The following is a 17,670-nucleotide window of genomic DNA, read 5'->3' as shown; positions in this document are numbered from 1 at the left end:
AAATTTTTCAGTGCTGGATTTTTTTGCTATCTCTGGCCAATTATACCTCATCCTGTCCAGATTCGTAAATGTCTGCTTGAACAATGAGTAATTAATTAACATTTTTATCTTTTGATTTGTTTCAATGTTTTGAATTATTCTGATCCATTTTTTGACTCTCAAGCACAAAGTACAGATATAATTCAGTTTGAAAAAATTATCACACTTTTGATACATTGTCATCATGTGGCTTGTGGCTGAAATTTTATACCAGCCATAGAAAGTTCCTAGTAACAGGAACGCAGATATGCTTTGCTTGCTTCCGCCACATTCATGAATATGGTATTTAAAGAATTCTTCAGAAGTTCATAAAAACAGTCTCTAGGACAAATTATCACCATTTCTGCCTCCTGTGTAACCTGGAATTTCATAAGGCCAAGATATGTCAGTGACAAATTCCTGAATTCCTTCATAAGTTACTGAACGACGCTTCTGTTAGGACATTCCTTAAAATGCTTCCCTCAAAACCCCACAGCAATCAGGCCATTACTCCATTGTCCTCATATGTGTTTATGTATGATTAGAGTAGAATAGATTACTTACAGTGTGGAAACAGGCCCTTCAGCCCAACAAGTCCACACCGACCCGCAACCCACCCAGACCCATTCTCCTACATTTACCCATTCACCTAACACTACGGGCAATTTAGCATGGCCTAACCTGCACATTTTTGGACTGTGGAAGGAAACCGGAGCACCCGGAGGAAACCCACACAGACACGGGGAGAATGTGCAAACTCCACACAGAGAGTCACCTGAGGCGGGAATTGAACCCAGGTCTCTGGCACTGTGAGGCAGCAGTGCTAACCACTGTGTCACCGTGCCACCCACGTATCTTTGGCAAATTTTGCCACAGAACATATTTTTGCAGAGCATGAGAAAGTCTCCCAATCCAATCATGTTCCCAATTTTTTAGAGTGAAGGATAAAACTTGTTGAGAGTATAATCGTATTTCCACAGTTCCATAATGCAAATGTAGTCTGCTGAAGATCATCATTTTCTTCAAACTATCAGCAGACGTTACATTAGAATGCTACAATCTGCATTGTTTTGATATTAATCCATTTTCTTGATATTTTCATACATCAATGTTATCACAGTAGTGAATACTTTTTCTTTCAATTTATTTTTCACGTTTAGACTGCTTTCCAACAATCTTACAGACGCAGGCATGAAAGAACTTGCTGGCTGTATCAGAAGACCAGATTGCAAAATCCAAATTCTGGAGTGAGTATGAAGTATGAGTATTGGGTACCCCCATGTATATTAACTTACAAAATAGAGGGATGCCCGGCTGAACAAACAGCATTATTTCCAGATTTTGCATTCAGAATATTAACTACCATTGGTAAAACTTACCAACTGTCTTCTAAAGTGAGCACAAAAAAGATCTGACTACAAATCATGGTTTCTAACTTAAATGAAAGCCGAAAGAACTGAAGGTGCTGTAAACCAGAAACAAAACCAGAAATTGCTGGAAATGCTCCGCATGTCTGGCAGCATCGGAGAGTAATCAGAGTGAACCTTTCAGGTTGAGTAACCCTTCTTCAGGACAGTTATGAAGAAACGTTACTCCATTTGAAAAAGTGTCTCCGATTTCTCTCCACAGATGCTACTGGATTTGCTGAGCTTTTCCAACAATTTCTACTTTTGTTCAGGGTTCCTAACATCTAGCCAAATGTGATAAATTGCCACTATATTACATTTAATCTGCAAAAAAAAACAGAAGTAAGCTTATTTGAGAAAAGACATTCTGGCTATTGAGGGAGTGCAGCGTAGGTTCACGAGGTCAATTCCTGGAATGGCGGGATTACCTTATACTGAAAGACTGGAGCTTGTATACCTTTGAGTTTAGAAGACTGAGAGGGGATATGATTGAGACATATAAGATTATTAAAGGATTGGACACTCTGGAGGTAGGAAACATGTTTCCGCTGATGGGTGAGTGCCAAACCAGAGGACACAGCTTAAAAATACGGGGTAGACCATTTAGGACAGAGATGAGGAGAAACTTCTTTACCCAGAGAGTGGTGGCTGTGTGGAATGCGCTGCCCCAGAGGGCAGTGGAGGCCCAGTCTCTGGATTCATTTAAGAAAGAGTTGGATAGAGCTCTCAAGGATTGTGGAATCAAGGGTTATGGAGATAAGGCAGGAACAGGATACTGATTAAGGATGATCAGCCATGATCAAATTGAATGGTGATGCAGGCTCGAAGGGCAGAATGGCCTACTCCTGCACCTATTGTCTATTATTATCTATTAAGCTTTGGTCTAAAAGCGGATGAACAAAAAAAAACTTTCTTTGATCATATCAATATTCCACAAATTCAGAGCACCACCTCCCAAAAATCCATGGTCCCTTCAACATATTCTTCAACACCAACAAGTGGCACATCACTTCTGATAACAGAAGAAATCAAGGTGTTTCCTCAGATACTACAGAAGGCTAGAGCTATCTTAATGGACGCTGGTTTGAAATACTACGCAATGTTAACAGCGAGGGTTCAATGCTCACACGGAAGTCAACATGAAAGGCCCACATTCTCAACCTCTTCCCTTGCTTGAGGTTTGGAAACAGATTAAACCACTCCCGGCTTCCTCCTCATCAACAGTTTCTATAAAAGTTAAAATAAACTAGAAAGGATCGAAGTTAGTTACAAACAGGTGTTATCAATTCTAGAAGGAGTGAAAGCAGACAAGTCCCCTGGGCCAGATGGGATTTATCCGAGGATTCTCAGGAAAGCTGGGGAGGAGATAGCAGACCCTTTGATATTTGAGTCGTCATTGTCTACAGATTTAGTACCAGAGGACTGGAGGATTGCAAATGTTGTGCCCTTGTTCAAGAAGGGCAGTAGAGAACACCCAGGTAATCATAGAACAGTGAGCCTTATTTCTGTTATAGGAAAGGTTTTGGAAATGATTATAAGAGATAAGATTTATAATCATCTAGCAAGTAACAATTTGATTGCAGATAGTCAACATGGTTTTGTCAAGGGCAGGTCATGTCTCACAAACCTCATTGAGCTTTTTGAGAAAGTGACCAAGCATGTGGATGAAGGTACATAGAACATAGAAAAATACAGCACAGAACAGGCCCTTAGGCCCATGATGTTGTGCCGAGACTTAATCCTAATGTAAAATATACTAACTTAACCTACACATCCCTCAACTCAATGCTATCCATTGCATGTCCTGCAGTCGCTTAAATTTTCCCAATGACTTCGCTTCCACCACCTCAACTGGCAATGCATTCCATGCATTCACAACTTTCTGCGTAAAGAACCTACCTCTGATGTCTCCTTTATACCTTCCTCCTAATATATTCAAACTATGACTTCGCGTACCAGTCAATTCAGCCCTGGGGAAAAGTCTCTGGCTATTGACTTTATCTATTCCTCATATCAATTTGTACACCTCGGTCAGGTCTCCTCTCTTCCTCCTTCTTTTCAGAGAGAAAAGTTTGAACTTATTCAACCTTTCTTCATATGGCAAGCCATCCGTTCCAGGCAGCATCCTGGTAAACCTTCTTTGCACCCTCTCCAAAGCCTTTGTATATTTCCTATTGTAGGGCGACCAGAACTGAACACAATATTCCAAGTGTGGTCTCACTACGGACTTGTAGAGCTGCAGCAAAACCTCGTGGCTCTTAAACTCGATACCCCTGTTAATGAAAGCCAAAACACTATATGCTTTCTTAACAACCCAATCCACTTGGGTGGCAACTTTGAGGGAGCTATGCACTTGCACACTCAGATCCCTCTGTTCCTCCACTCTGACAAGAATCTTGTATTTAATCCTATATTCAGCATTCGATTTCAACCTTCCAAAATGCATCAATTCGCATGTATCCAGGTTGAACTCCATCTGCCATTTCTCAGCCCAGCTCTGCATCCTGTCTATGTCGCCTGCAGCCTGCAGTAACCCCTATACTATCGATGACACCTCCAACCTTTGTGTCATCTGCAAATTTACAAACCCACCCCTCAACCTCCTCATCCAAGTCATTTATAAAACTACAAAGAGCAGAGGCCCAAGAACACAGCCCTGCGGGACCCCATTCAACACTGTCCTCCAGGCAGAATATTTTCCATCTACAATCACTCTCTGCCTTCTGTCAGCCAGCCAATTCTGAATCCAGATAGCCAAATCTCCCTGTATCCCATACTTCCTGACTTTATGAATGAGCCTACCATGGGGAACCATATCAAATGCCTTGCTGAAATCCATATACACCACATCCACGGCTCTACAGTCATCGACCTTTCTTAACACCTCCTCAAGGAACTCAATAACATTTGTGAGGCATGACCTGCCCCTCACAGAGCAATGCTGACTGCCTTTAATCACACAATGCTTTGCCAACTTTGCTGACCACAGATGTAAGACTGACTGGTCTGTAATTGCCATGGATTTCCCTATTACCCTTCTTGAAAAGTGGAACAACAGTCGCCTCCTTCCAATCCTCCGGTACGACTCCATGCACAAGTTCCCTCTGCTTTTCCCTGATCAGCTCTATCTTCTCCCTTAGCATTCTCTTATTCCTCACGTATGAGTAAAACGCCTTTGGGCTCTCCCTAATCAGATTCTGGAATAGTGGTCAGTTAGTCTTACTTCGGTGGTAGGCAAAGTAATGGACAGGGTACTGAGGGATAGGATTATGAGTATCTGGAAAGACACTGCTTGATTAGGGACAGCCAGCACGGATTTGTGAGGGGTAGGTCTTGCCTTATAAGTCTTATTGAATTCTTTGAGGAGGCGACCAAGCATGTGGAGGAGGGTAGAGCAGTGGATGTAGTGTACATGGATTTTAGTAAGGCATTTGATAAGGTTCCCCATGGTAGGCTTATGCGGAAAGTCAGGAGGCATGGGATAGAGGGAAATTTGGCCAATTGGATAGAAAACTGGCCAACCGTTCGAAGTCAGAGAGTGGTAGTAGATGGTAAATATTCAGCCTGGAGTCCAGTTACAAGTGGAGATCCGCAGGGATCAGTTCTGGGTCCTCTGCTGTTTGTAATTTTTATTAATGACTTGGATGAGGGAGTCGAAGGGTGGGTCAGTAAATTTGCAGATGATACGAAGATAGGTGGAGTTGTGGACAGTGAGGAGGGCTGTTGTCGTTTGCAAAGGGACTTAGATATGATGCAGAGCTGGGCTGAGGAGTGGCAGATGGAGTTCAACCCTGCCAAGTGTGAGGTTGTCCATTTTGGAAGAACAAATAAGAATGCAGAATACAGGGTTAATGGTAGGGTTCTTAGTCAGGTGGAGGAACAGAGGGATCTTGGGGTCTATGTACATAGACCTTTGAAAGTTGCCACTCAGGTGGGTAAAGTTTGTAAGAAGGCCTATGGTGTATTATCGTTCATTAGCAGAGGGATTGAATTCAAGAGTCGTGAAGTGATGTTGCAGCTGTACAGGACTTTGGTTAGGCTACATTTGGAGTACTCTGTGCAGTTCTGGTCGCCTCACGTTAGGAAAGATGTGGAAGCTTTGGAGAGGGTGCAGAGAAGATTTACCAGGATGTTGCCTGGAATGGAGAATAGGTCGTACGAGGATAGGTTGAGAGTTCTCGGCCTTTTCTCGTTGGAACGGCGAAGGATGAGGGGTGACGTGATAGAGGTTTATAAGATGATCAGAGGAATAGATAGAGTAGACAGTCAGAAACTTTTTCCCCGGGTGCAACAGAGTGTTACAAGGGGACATAAATTTAAGGTGAAGGGTGGAAGGTATAGGGGAGATGTCAGGGGTGGGTTCTTTACCCAGAGAGTGGTGGGGGCATGGAATGCGCTGCCCGTGGGAGTGGTAGAGTCAGAATCATTGGCGACCTTTAAGCTGCATTTGGATAGGTACATGGATGGGTGCTTAATCTAGGATAGACGTTCAGCACAACATCGTGGGCCGAAGGGCCTGTTCTATGTTCTATCAGGAATACAGACAGTGAGTCTGAAGCGTGGAGAGATAAGCTAGAGGAGAGTGGGGGTGGAGAGAAAGTAGCATAGAGTACAATGGGTGAGTGGGGGAGGGGATGAAGGTCAGGGAGGAGAGGGTGGAGTGGATAGGTGGAAATGGAGATAGGCAGGTAGGACAAGTCTGGACAAGTCAAGGAGACAGTGCTGAGCTGGAAGTTTGGAACTGGGGTGAGGTGGGGGAAGGGGAAATGAGGAAATTGTTGAAGTCCACATTGATGCCCTGGGGTTGAAGTGTTCCGAGGCGGAAGATGAGGCGTTCTTCCTCCAGGTGTCTGGTGGTGAGGGAGCGGCGGTGAAGGAGGCACAGGACCTCTATGTCCTCGGCAGAGTGGGAGGGAGAGTTAAAATGGGGCGGTGTGGTTGATTGGTCCGGGTGTCCCAGAGATGTTCCCGAAAGCGCTCTGCTAGGAGGCGCCCAGTCTCCCCAATGTAGAGAAGACCGCATTGGGAGCAATGGATACAATAAATGATATTAGTGGATGTGCAAGTAAAACTTTGATGGATGTGGAAGGCTCCTTTAGGGCATTGGATAGAGGTGAGGGAGGAGGTGTGGCAGGTTTTACTGTTCCTACAGTGGCAGGGGAAAGTGCCAGGATGGGAGGGTGGGTTGTAGGGGGGTGCGTGGACCTGACCAGGTAGTCATGGAGGGAACGGTCTTTGCAAAAGGTGGAAAGGGGTGGGGAGGGAAATATATTCCTGGTGGTGAGGTCTTTTTGGAGGTGGTGGAAATGTCGGCGGATGATTTGGTTTGTGCAAAGGTTGGTAGGCTGGAAGGTGAGCACCAGGGGCATTCTGTCCTTGTTACGGGTGGAGGGGTGGGATCTGAGGGCGGAGGTGTGGGATGTGGACGAGATGCATTGGAGGGCATCTTTAACCACGTGGGAAGGGAAATTGCGGTCTCTAAAGAAGGAGGCCATCTGGTGTGTTCTGTGGTGGAACTGGTCCTCCTGGGAGCAGATACGACGGAGGCGGAGGAATTGGGAATATGGGATGGCATTTTTGCAAGAGGTAGGGTGGGAAGAGGTGTAATCCAGGTAGCTGTGGGAGTCAGTGGGTTTGTCAAAAATGTCAGTGTCAAGTCGGTCGTCATTAATGGAGATGGAGAGATCCAGGAAGGGGAGGGAGGTGTCAGAGATGATCCAGGTAAATTTAAGGTCAGGGTGGAATGTGTTGGTGAAGTTGATGAATTGCTCAACCTCCTCGTGGGAGCACGAGGTGGCGCCAATGCACTCATCAATGTAGCGGAGGAAGAGGTGGGGAGTGGTGCTGGTGTAATTACGGAAGATCAACTGCTCTACGTAGCCAACAAAGAGACAGGCATAGCTGGGGCCCATACGTGTGCCCATGGCTACCCCTTTGGTCTGGAGGAAGTGGGAGGATTCAAAGGAGAAATTGTTAAGGGTGAGGACCAGTTCGGCCAAACGAATGAGAGTGTCGGTGGAAGGGTACTGTTGGGGACGTCTGGAAAGGAAAAAATGGAGGGCTTGGAGGCCCTGGTCATGGCAGATGGAGGTGTAGAGGGATTGGATATCCATGGTGAAGGTGAGCCGTTGGGGGCCGGGGAAACGGAAGTCTTGGAGGACATGGACGGCGTGGGTGGTGTCCCGAACATATGTGGGGAGTTCCTGGACTAGGGGGGATAGGACAGTGTCTAGGTAGGTCACTGAGCATGTGGCATCAGCGATGATGTGAGGGGTGGAAGTGATGTCACATGTGATGCATAAGGAATTGTGAGGGGTGAAAGTGGTTGTGGGAGTGGCCATCATTGGGGCGGAAGTGACATCATCAATCAGTGTGGGGGTGGTAGCTGTACCAGCCGCTTGCCTAATAGCATCTGAGTAAATTCCGAGGCCAGGGGAATCTTCTGGAATGTTGGAGGAGCGCTGGTTAGGGAGGTGTGTAGATAAAAGTTTGTTATACTTACAGTTTTTGATGTTTGAGATGGTATTGAAATACTATTTGTTGAGAGTATGAATTCTCCTGAGGATGTAGTACAGAGTGGGTCCTTTGCAATTCTGAGAGAGTGTGGTCCTCAGCTGAGGCAGTGCTGACTGTAGTGAGGTTAGGTGCCGGCGCATTGCTGCAAGCGTGAAGTGGAGGATCTTGAAAGAAGTGTTGGTTGATGGAAAATATTCAGCCCGGAGTCCGATTACTAGTGGTGTGCCACAAGGATCTGTATTGGGACCACTGATGTTTGTCAGTTTTATAAATGACTTCGATGCAGGCATAGGTGGATGGATTAGTAAATTTGTTTGTAATTTTTATTAATGACTTAGATGAGGGAGTCGAAGGGTGGGTCAGTAAATTTGCAGATGATACAAAGATAGGTGGAGTTGTGGACAGTGAGGAGGGCTGTTGTCGGCTGCAGAGGGACTTAGATATGATGCAGAGCTGGGCTGAGGAGTGGCAGATGGAGTTCAACCCTGCCAAGTGTGAGGTTGTCCATTTTGGAAGAACAAATAAGAATGCGGAATACAGGGTTAATGGTAGGGTTCTTGGTCAGGTGGAGGAACAGAGGGATCTTGGGGTCTATGTACATAGATCTTTGAAGGTTGCCACTCAGGTGGATAGAGTTTGTAAGAAGGCCTATGGAGTATTATCGTTCATTAGCAGAGGAATTGAATTCAGGAGTCGTGAGGTGATGTTGCAGCTGTACAGGACTTTGGTTAGGCCACATTTGGAGTACTGTGTGCAGTTCTGGTCACCTCACTTGAGGAAAGATGTGGAAGCTTTGGAGAGGGTGCAGAGAAGATTTACCAGGATGTTGCCTGGAATGGAGAGTAGGTCGTACGAGGATAGGTTGAGAGTTCTCGGCCTTTTCTCGTTGGAACGGCGAAGGATGAGGGGTGACTTGATAGAGGAATAGATAGAGTAGACAGTCAGAAACTTTTTCCCCGGGTACAACAGAGTGTTACAAGGGGACATAAATTTAAGGTGAAGGGTGGAAGGTATAGGGGAGATGTCAGGGGTGGGTTCTTTACCCAGAGAGTGGTGGGGGCATGGAATGCGCTGCCCGAGGGAGTGGTAGAGTCAGATTCATTGGCGACCTTTAAGCGGCATTTGGATAGGTACATGGATGGGTGCTTAATCTAGGATAGAAGTTCAGCACAACATCGTGGGCTGAAGGGCCTGTTCTGTGCTGTATTGTTCTATGTTCTATGTTCTATGTAGATGACACTAAAGTCGGTGGACAGTTTGGAAGAATGCTACATGTTGCAGGGGGACTTGGATAAACTGCAGAATTGAGCTGAGAGGTGGCAAATGGAGTTCAATGCAGCTAAATGTGAGGTGATGCACTTGGGAAGAATAACAGGAAGGCAGAGTACTGGATCAATAGACAGATTCTTGGTAGTGTGGATGTGCAGAGGGATCTTGGAGTCCATGTACATAGACCCTTGAAAGTTGCCACCCAGGTTGACAGTGCAGTTAAGAAGGCATACGGTGCGTTAGGTTTCATTCATTGAAGGATTGAGTTCCACAGCCACATTTCGGGAAGGATGTGGAAACATTGGAAAAGGTGCAGAGGATATTTACCAGGATGTTGCCTGGTCTGGAGGGAAGGTCTTATGAGGAAAGGCTGAGGGACTTGGGTCTGTTCTCATTGAAAAGAAGAAGGCTAAGAGGGGATTTGATAGAGACATACAAGATGATCAGAGGGTTAGAAAGGGTAGACAGTGAAAGACTTTTTTCTAGAATGATGACGTCAGCTAGTACGAGGGGGCATACCTACAAATTGAGGGGTAATAGATTTAAGACAGATGTCAGAGGCAGGTTCTTTACTCAGAGTGGTAAGGGTGTGGAATGCCCTACCTGTCAATGTAGTCAACTCAGCCACATTAGGGAGACTTAAACAATCTTTGGATAAGCACATGGATGATGATGAGATAGTGTAGGGGGACAAGCTGAGAATAGTCCATAGGTCGGTGCAACATCGAGGGCCGAAGGGCGTGCTCTGTGCTGTATTATTCTATGTTCTATAGGCTTTTCAGGAGTATTACTGACAGTTAGATTAGATTAGATTCCCTACAGTATGAAAACAGGCCATTTGACCCAACAGGTCCACATTGACCCTCCGAAGAGTAATCTACCCAGACACATTTCCCTACATTTACATCTTATTAATGCATCTAACACTATGGGCAATTTAGCATGGCCAATTCACCTGACCTGCACATCTTTTTTGGATTGTTGGAGGAAACCAAAGCACCGGGAGGAAACCCACGCAGACTTGGGGAGAATGTGCAAACTCCACAGACCGTTGCCCAAGGCTGGAGTTGAACCTGGGTCCCTTGTGCTGTGAGGCAGCAGCACTAGCCAGAGTTCTGAGGTGTAATTATGGAGAACTCAGATGCATAGGACAATGCAATGGCCTCTTATGGATTTCAGCCAACACTTTCACAGTTACATATTTTCAATGTTGACATTGTAGCTCTTCGATTTCTAAAACATCACTTGGGAATTCATTGACTGTGTCGAGTGAAGTGATTGTTAGCTGAAGAAGTTACTTTCTTGATCATTAGTACTGAGCATTAACACTATGGGATAGGTGCATGATTTTGTGCCAGAAATTTTAATGAGTCAATTCAGTTAATAGAGCTCACATTCTCATTTATTGGAACAATGTGTCTTTTAATTACATACTTTTTAACCAAAGTATGTACACTCTTTTTAGGTTGAACATAAATGGACTGACAGACGATTGTGCCGAGGTACTAGCCACAGCTTTCAGTACCAACTTGTCGATAATAGAATTGGATCTACAACGGAACCGGTTCCGATCTGCTGCACCCTTCAGTCAACTGATCAAATGCTGTACTACATTGCAAAAAATCTCGTGAGTATTAATGAGCATCCAAGGACTGGTGCTCTCTAAATGATAGATGTCAATATATCCACCTTCACCAGTATGAAACTCTAGCTGGGCAAAGTGGTCAGAAGCTCACACACAATCACTGAGACGAAGCATTGAGTTGAGTGTAACAGACAACCAATTTACTAGATAGTGTTTTGAATAAGATTCATGGTAAACCCAGCGTTCACTGTCTTAACACTTTACAGGAATGAGGGACATTACTTCATGAAACAGCTTCAGAATGGGCACAGGTAAACTGGGAGATGTGACCTCCTGCTGACAGACATGACCTGTATTAAACATGCATTACAATAACCTTACATAATATCGAGTGCAAGTACAAAGTAATCTGTCGTGGATTCGGTGACTTTATAAACACATTCAGAACACAATCAAATGAATTTGATTCATTGGTTAACTTTACCAAATCGCATTGGGAAAATGTTTCAATGCTTTCAATAATTAAATGGGCAAAGTAAGATCCAGACTTAATTCCCAATCACAATATAACCTTCAGCAATATGCATAAAAAGGTGAATAATTCAGATTCCTATTTCAGAGGTGAACAAGTAGAAGCCTGAGGATCCAGTTCTATTGTACTGATTATCATAGGGATAACTCATTGAGGGGAAAGTACATACATGTGAGGGTCTGAAATGCTTTCCAATCATTTATATTGCGTTTCTTTTTAAACATTGCTCAAGGTTGACTTGGAATCAATTCAGCGGAGCAGCAAAAAGTCAGCTGAGATCACTGCACGAATCCAGAACAGGGCTGGTGGTGTCTGTCTGACTCAAGATTGCCACCTTGCTGCAACTTGACTTAACTTACATTGACAATATGTGCTTTGAAAAGAAAACAGACAAAGCAGCCTTGCAACTCTACTCAGCTTTTAGCTGATTAATATTGGAATTTAGCTACGATTTCAAACAACAGCTTTGGTCTCTGGATGCTGATATGAAGTTGCTGATGTGACATTATTGATGATTCTTTAGATCCTTTCACCCACAATATCGATTACACTTCTGGAGGCATCAGGTCTGTAGTTTATTGTTACAATCAGCACTAACTACTGTAAACAAAGCTTTCCTCCAATCAACCCCTTCACAGCAGGCCATTCTTTCAGCAGGCAATCTTAATTGTCTATTTTTCATGAGGCAGTAGTTTATCAAACAGTTGTTCCAACCAGGAAACAGCTTACTTATGTTACTTCGACTATCCTTCAGAGGGATGGTCAATTAGCACATTACTTTTAATTCGTTTATAACAGTCTTTTCATCTCAGGATGCAGTTTTTTCCAGTAAGTATTATTGCTGATTGTTCCAGAATTGAAACAGTTATTGAAATTTTTAAAATTTACAGTATCACCATTAATGGAATTGTTGTCAGATTGCATTGAAGCCTTTCACATAATACACGGGTGACATTGTCTGGTTAGATCAAGTTCTTTGGAAGAACAGATTAAGACCTTAAAGAGACAGGAAAGGGGCACCTGTCGTCATCTCAAGGTCTTTGTCCTTTGATAGGAGATTTTGTCAGGACGATATGGGGCTTTTCACAGAATGGACTGGGCCTTTTGACAGCCTGGATCGGGTCTTTGGCAGGTCAGACAGTGGCCTCTGACAGACTGAATAGAGGCCAGTGCCACTGGAGAGGGGCTTTGACAAGCCACATAATGGGCTTGGACAGATCGGATAAGGTCTTTTGTTGCTGGATTGAGGTCTTTGACAGACTAGAAAAGAGGCTTTGACAAAGTAGGTAGGATTTTTTTGTTCCAGGAGAGGGCCATTTACAAAGTGGGTAAAGGCCTTTTGTGCAGTCTTCAGAGGCCTTTGCCAGGTTAGATCAGGCATCTGACAGACTCGATCAGGATCTCTGCATCCCAGAGTTCAGACCACAGCAGTATTGGCTGCTCACAATGTTGTCTCCTCATTTGAGAAACAAAGTGTAAATTGTGTGACTGCTTTGCAAAACACCTTTGTTCAGTCCACAAAATGGACCCTAAACTTCCAGTTGCTTGCCACTTTAACACACCACATTGTTCACTGGCCAAAATCTCTGTTTCAGACTTGATGCAGTGCTCCCCTGAAGCTCAGCGAAAGCTGGAAGAATAACACCTCATTATTTGCTGGGAAATCGATTGACTTCTGTACTAAATATCAAGCTCAGCAATATCAATGCATGAGGCACTTCTCCCATGTCCTTACTCCAATGCCATATGCTAGGCCTTGTTATCACATGGTCAGAATACATTACCCATTCTTTGACACTAATAGGCCTCATTAGCAGCTACTCATTCTCTTGGCTGACAGTTATAGACTCCTGTGTCTATCCAACTGCTATTCTGGTTCTTAGTGCTATATCTCCCCTTATTGCTTACTCCTTCCCCCACCACCTCCGCCCCCCCCCAACCCCCACCCAATGTCCTGCAAAAAAAAGCATTTCATTCACATCTACTGTCACTCCTGAAAAAGGCTCACTGGACCAGAAGTAGTAACTCTGCTTTCTCTCCATATATGCTGGCATACCAGTTGAGATTTTCCAGCAATTAGTATTTCTGTTCCTGAGTTTCAGCATCTGCAGTTCTTTTCTTTTTTAAATTAAATAAATGTTTGTTTAATTAACATTTGAGTCAGTTCCATGCCTCTTATTGAAGATGTGCAAATAATTTTAGTCACTGAAGAAAGGTCGGAAGACATTTGACAGCCTGTAAGTTGTATTTACCATTGCCCCAGTGTTAGCCACACCTAATTATGGAAATACATTCAAGTTGCTTATCGATGCAAGTGATATGGGTACTCTTACAAGAAAATTTCAATAAGATAGAAAGACCTAGCAGTAATTTAATTGCACACTTGTTGTCTTGAGTTTGATAAAGGAAGATGGAGGCATTAGTTGGCAGGAAAGGAGAAATGGAACTATAATAGTCACTGCTTGCATGCTGAGAGTCAATGTATTACAGAAGAACCGCAATTATCCGAAAATCGGATTATCTGAAGGAGATCTTGAGGTCCCGACACAAACACTACACCAAAGAAGTGTGTCTAACACTGATCGCATCTTTTGTTTACAGTGATTAAAAATGCTGCTGTGAACAGCCCTGGACTGATGGGAGCACAGGCACGGTTTCTAAATGACTGACCTCCCACCTTCTATATCTCGCTCTCTTCCCACACTTTCCCTGGAGTTCTACACTAAATCTGCCTTCCCCAGATAATCTCTCCAACATTATCCTGTACAGGGCAAAGCTGGAACTGGATGGTGTTGGTGGGTGAGTGAGGGGGGGAGGATAATGTTGGACAAGGGTTGGGGGCGGGAGGAGGCGCAGAGGCTTGCACACACTGTGATGCTGTCTTGTATCCTCAACAGGGAGCAGACTTTACACAAAACTCCGAGCCCCATAGGAAAGGCATTGAATCGATTAACCGAATAATCAATTAGCCGAACGAAAATGTGCCCGCCCATCTTGTTTGTATAATTGAGTCCTCTGCATATTAAAGTATACTATCAGCATAAGTCTAGAGATTTTTAATAAGAAGCCATCATTATGGACTGGGTCAGACCCCTCAAAACATTTCAAGAAGGTAGACCAGACCCTAACTTTGCTAGTTGTTTTAAGCAAGTGTACAGTGGATATTCCAGGTCAAACCAGATCAGCTGGTCAAAACAGAGTTTATTTACAAGATTACTGAATGAAACACAAACAACACAAACATAACACTGAATAACTGCCTCTCCAAAAGCCAAACAGATCATCCTGACTTAATGATGCTGTTCCAAATACTTGCAATAATCCTGACAAACACCCCTTGGCACAAAATGTAAAATTAAACACAAGTTCTTACAGGATAGAAATCAGAGAGGGAGCAGCAGCCTGGACCTATTTCTTTGGGTCCAGCAGCCTTTTTCACACTACTGCTAAAAACCAAACCAAACCAAACCAGAGAAAAGCTGAACTGGGAGAAAAGGCCACACCCCTGTCATTGTACAAGTGTCTTTTTTAAAACTTGAAAGCCTCTGCCTGAGGCAGTATCTGTTAGCTATTATCAAATTGGCCCTAAAACTCTATACCCCAAATATTTCAGCCTCTGTGTCATTTACAACCTCTCTGAGAAAAAAGACAAGAACTTACATAACCTTGTTAAAGGAGCACCTTAATCACATCATCTTGTATATTGATGACTCAATGTGATGATACTATGGGATTAAGGAATGTATTTTGTGCTTTTTTTGTTTAAAGAACAGTTTTAAATCAACGGTGCAATGTCTATTTGAATCCAATAAAGTAAACAACTTGTGAGGCCTTAGAGTTTCCTTTTTTTTAAATTAGAAGAATAGAAACAGCCCGAATGAGTGGGGTCAGGCTCCCACAGAACCAAAACTTTTAGCTGTAGCTTTTCAGTAGGGACTACTGACGTCTTGAAGCTGGATATTGAAGCTTTTTGTTTGCTCACTTGTTACAGGTAATGATTGAGTGTTCTCTTGCTGCTGCTAGAATTCTATGTGAGACAGTCTGTTTTATCTACGTTTGCTTTTACCAAGGATGTGCTTATTGGTTGTTACTACATTGCAACAGTTAAATAGTAGTAGTTAATACATCTTTTGCGTTGTTAAGCATTTAGATAGAGTTACAGTAAAGCTTACAGTAAAGTAATTACTTATTTTATGTTGTATGTATTTAAACTCTAGTGTAAAAATTAGGATCTAATAAAAAAAAGTTATGGCCTAAATTATATTCTGAATATATCTTGACGGGGGTTGGTTGGGTCCAGAGCACTATCCTGTGCAGTCACATGGGAACCCATCATGCTGAAAAGAACAAGATAACTCTCCCTACACATAGAATGAACTGACCAGTCACTGGATCATTTGAATTGGTGGGTTTTAGAAAGAAAAAACTGAGTAGATCCTTTTGCATAGATTCACCACATGAACAGCAAATCTCCAGGGTGAACGTGCTGCTAAGTTCGGCATTGGGATGGACGGATGAATCACTTTTCACAATTAGCTGGTGATGGCTTCCATATATTTCTAGCTCAGACACACAACTAAAGCTGTCTCCACAGTCTTAGAATAATATAGTCATACAGAATGGAAACAGACCTGAGATTTACAGAATACATACAATACCGAAAGAGGCTGTTTCGTGCGTTGTTTGTGCATTAGTAAAATTTCACAATATGATTAATAACACAAACTTAAACCACAGATTTTTACATTGTCAATCTGATACACCTCCAGCTGAGCTAGTTCAACACAAGTTCAAAAATAGAACCATGAGCTCTGCATTACAAACACACCCTCCATCAATCATTCTTGTTCATTCACAGAATGACAGTCAAGTTCATCAGAAATAACATGCCCTTCACAAATCCATGCTGACAGTCATGGATTAACCATGGTCCCTCTCAATGACCATTTATATTCCCTCTCAGTTTTCCGTATCACTTCCCCATCATGGTCAATGCAATAATAGTTGGTTCCACTCGTATTGTTTCTAACTCTGTTGTCAGCGCACAGCTCAAAACACAAGTTAAATTTTCATGAACAAGGAGGCTTGCTAACACTAATCTTTAGACAACATTTTATAGCAAATTATTATACCATCCTGCAGCTTGTGTCAAGGACAGAGAAAAGCTGCAAAGATTATTGCTGTATGTAACAGTAAAGAATGCTTATGTCATTTTACTTAAAGATCTAGAAGTTGATGGAAATACAAATCTGCATCAAAAAGTAGCACGATATTAGGAAATAAGCCTATGGGAGAGCCTTATTTGTTACATTCTACTTAAAGTTTTGAAAAGGGTCAAGAATAATTAGGTCCACTGGTGATTGTGGGGAAGACAGCCTGAAAAACATTCAAAAGGTGTCTCTTGTCTCAAATTGTTGGCCCTCTCTTACACAGGTGGTAGCAGACTCTGCAAATTGGAAAAAAAAATGCATATAACCTGATGTTGTCCATTATATCTCAATTATATGGAAACAGGGAAGACAAGGGAAGCTGAGAACTCAAAATTCTGTCACGTGCATGTGGTTCAAAATGCACACAGTTGCAAGATTAATTGAAATGTAGCACAACAGAACAGTATGGGAATTAAACCATGGCCTTCACATTATTAGTGCCATGCTGTAATCATGAATCAATTTCATCAGCGGTCAGCTACAAAAAGTCATGATGTCACAAGTAAACATATTGTCAATAATCATTTGCTTCTCAATCCAAACTTTCAACAAAATGCAAAAACAATAAAGTGCAAAAAATCCCCACTTGCTCGGCAATTTTATATTTTCTTTCCTATTAAGGAGCTCATTTCAAATGCTGCAGAGCTTGGGTTTTGTGAAGCTCACTGATAATTTGCCTTGTTCTTCATATTCTTCTGAGTTACTTGCCATGAAGGTCATGTGACATGGAGTGGAATTGGATCTTGCTACAGGATTCTTATGGCTCCTCGAACAGAAAGTTTACCTGACACCAGCAAACACCTCACAAATCAGTTGTACTTTTTGAGATAAAAGCTTCTTACTTACGCAATTTTTTTTGACCGTTATTTGCACAGGACAGAGAGAAGCTATTAAGATTATTGCTGCAGACCACATATTAAGAATATTTCTGCCTTCTGACTGAAACAAACAGCAGTTGATGGAAATGTTGCATCAAGGAATCCTGGCAACTCTTGGAGGCAGGCCACATTCAATGTAAAATCTTGAAGGGGTTCATCACAATTAATTCCACTGATGGTTGGGGAGAGAGTTGGGAAAATTGGCTGAACAAATTCTGAAGAAGGGTCTCTGCATTGCATTGTTACAAAGCATGGA

At 43.0% G+C, this 17,670-nt stretch overlaps 2 protein-coding genes across 16 annotated transcripts in view; one reads left to right on the top strand and one right to left on the bottom strand.

Moving 5' to 3' along the window:
* Window positions 1–12,010, top strand: part of LOC140463684 (NACHT, LRR and PYD domains-containing protein 3-like) — a 34,732-nt gene extending 22,722 nt beyond the window's left edge. The window contains exons 7-9 of the mRNA XM_072558034.1: window positions 1,179–1,265; window positions 10,675–10,836; window positions 11,559–12,010. Of these exons, the coding sequence (XP_072414135.1) occupies window positions 1,179–1,265; window positions 10,675–10,836; window positions 11,559–11,646 (337 nt within the window). The 3' untranslated portion in view covers window positions 11,647–12,010. The remainder of the gene's footprint in view (window positions 1–1,178; window positions 1,266–10,674; window positions 10,837–11,558) is intronic.
* LOC140463685 (uncharacterized) overlaps window positions 1–17,670 on the bottom strand; it is a 140,903-nt gene that overhangs the window by 59,143 nt on the left and 64,090 nt on the right. The window lies entirely within an intron of this gene.

The sequence above is a fragment of the Chiloscyllium punctatum genome, chromosome 38 (assembly GCF_047496795.1).
Source record: "Chiloscyllium punctatum isolate Juve2018m chromosome 38, sChiPun1.3, whole genome shotgun sequence".
NCBI lineage: Eukaryota > Metazoa > Chordata > Chondrichthyes > Orectolobiformes > Hemiscylliidae > Chiloscyllium > Chiloscyllium punctatum.
Note: the sequence above shows the minus strand (reverse complement) of the source record. Positions and strands in the feature narration are given on the sequence as shown.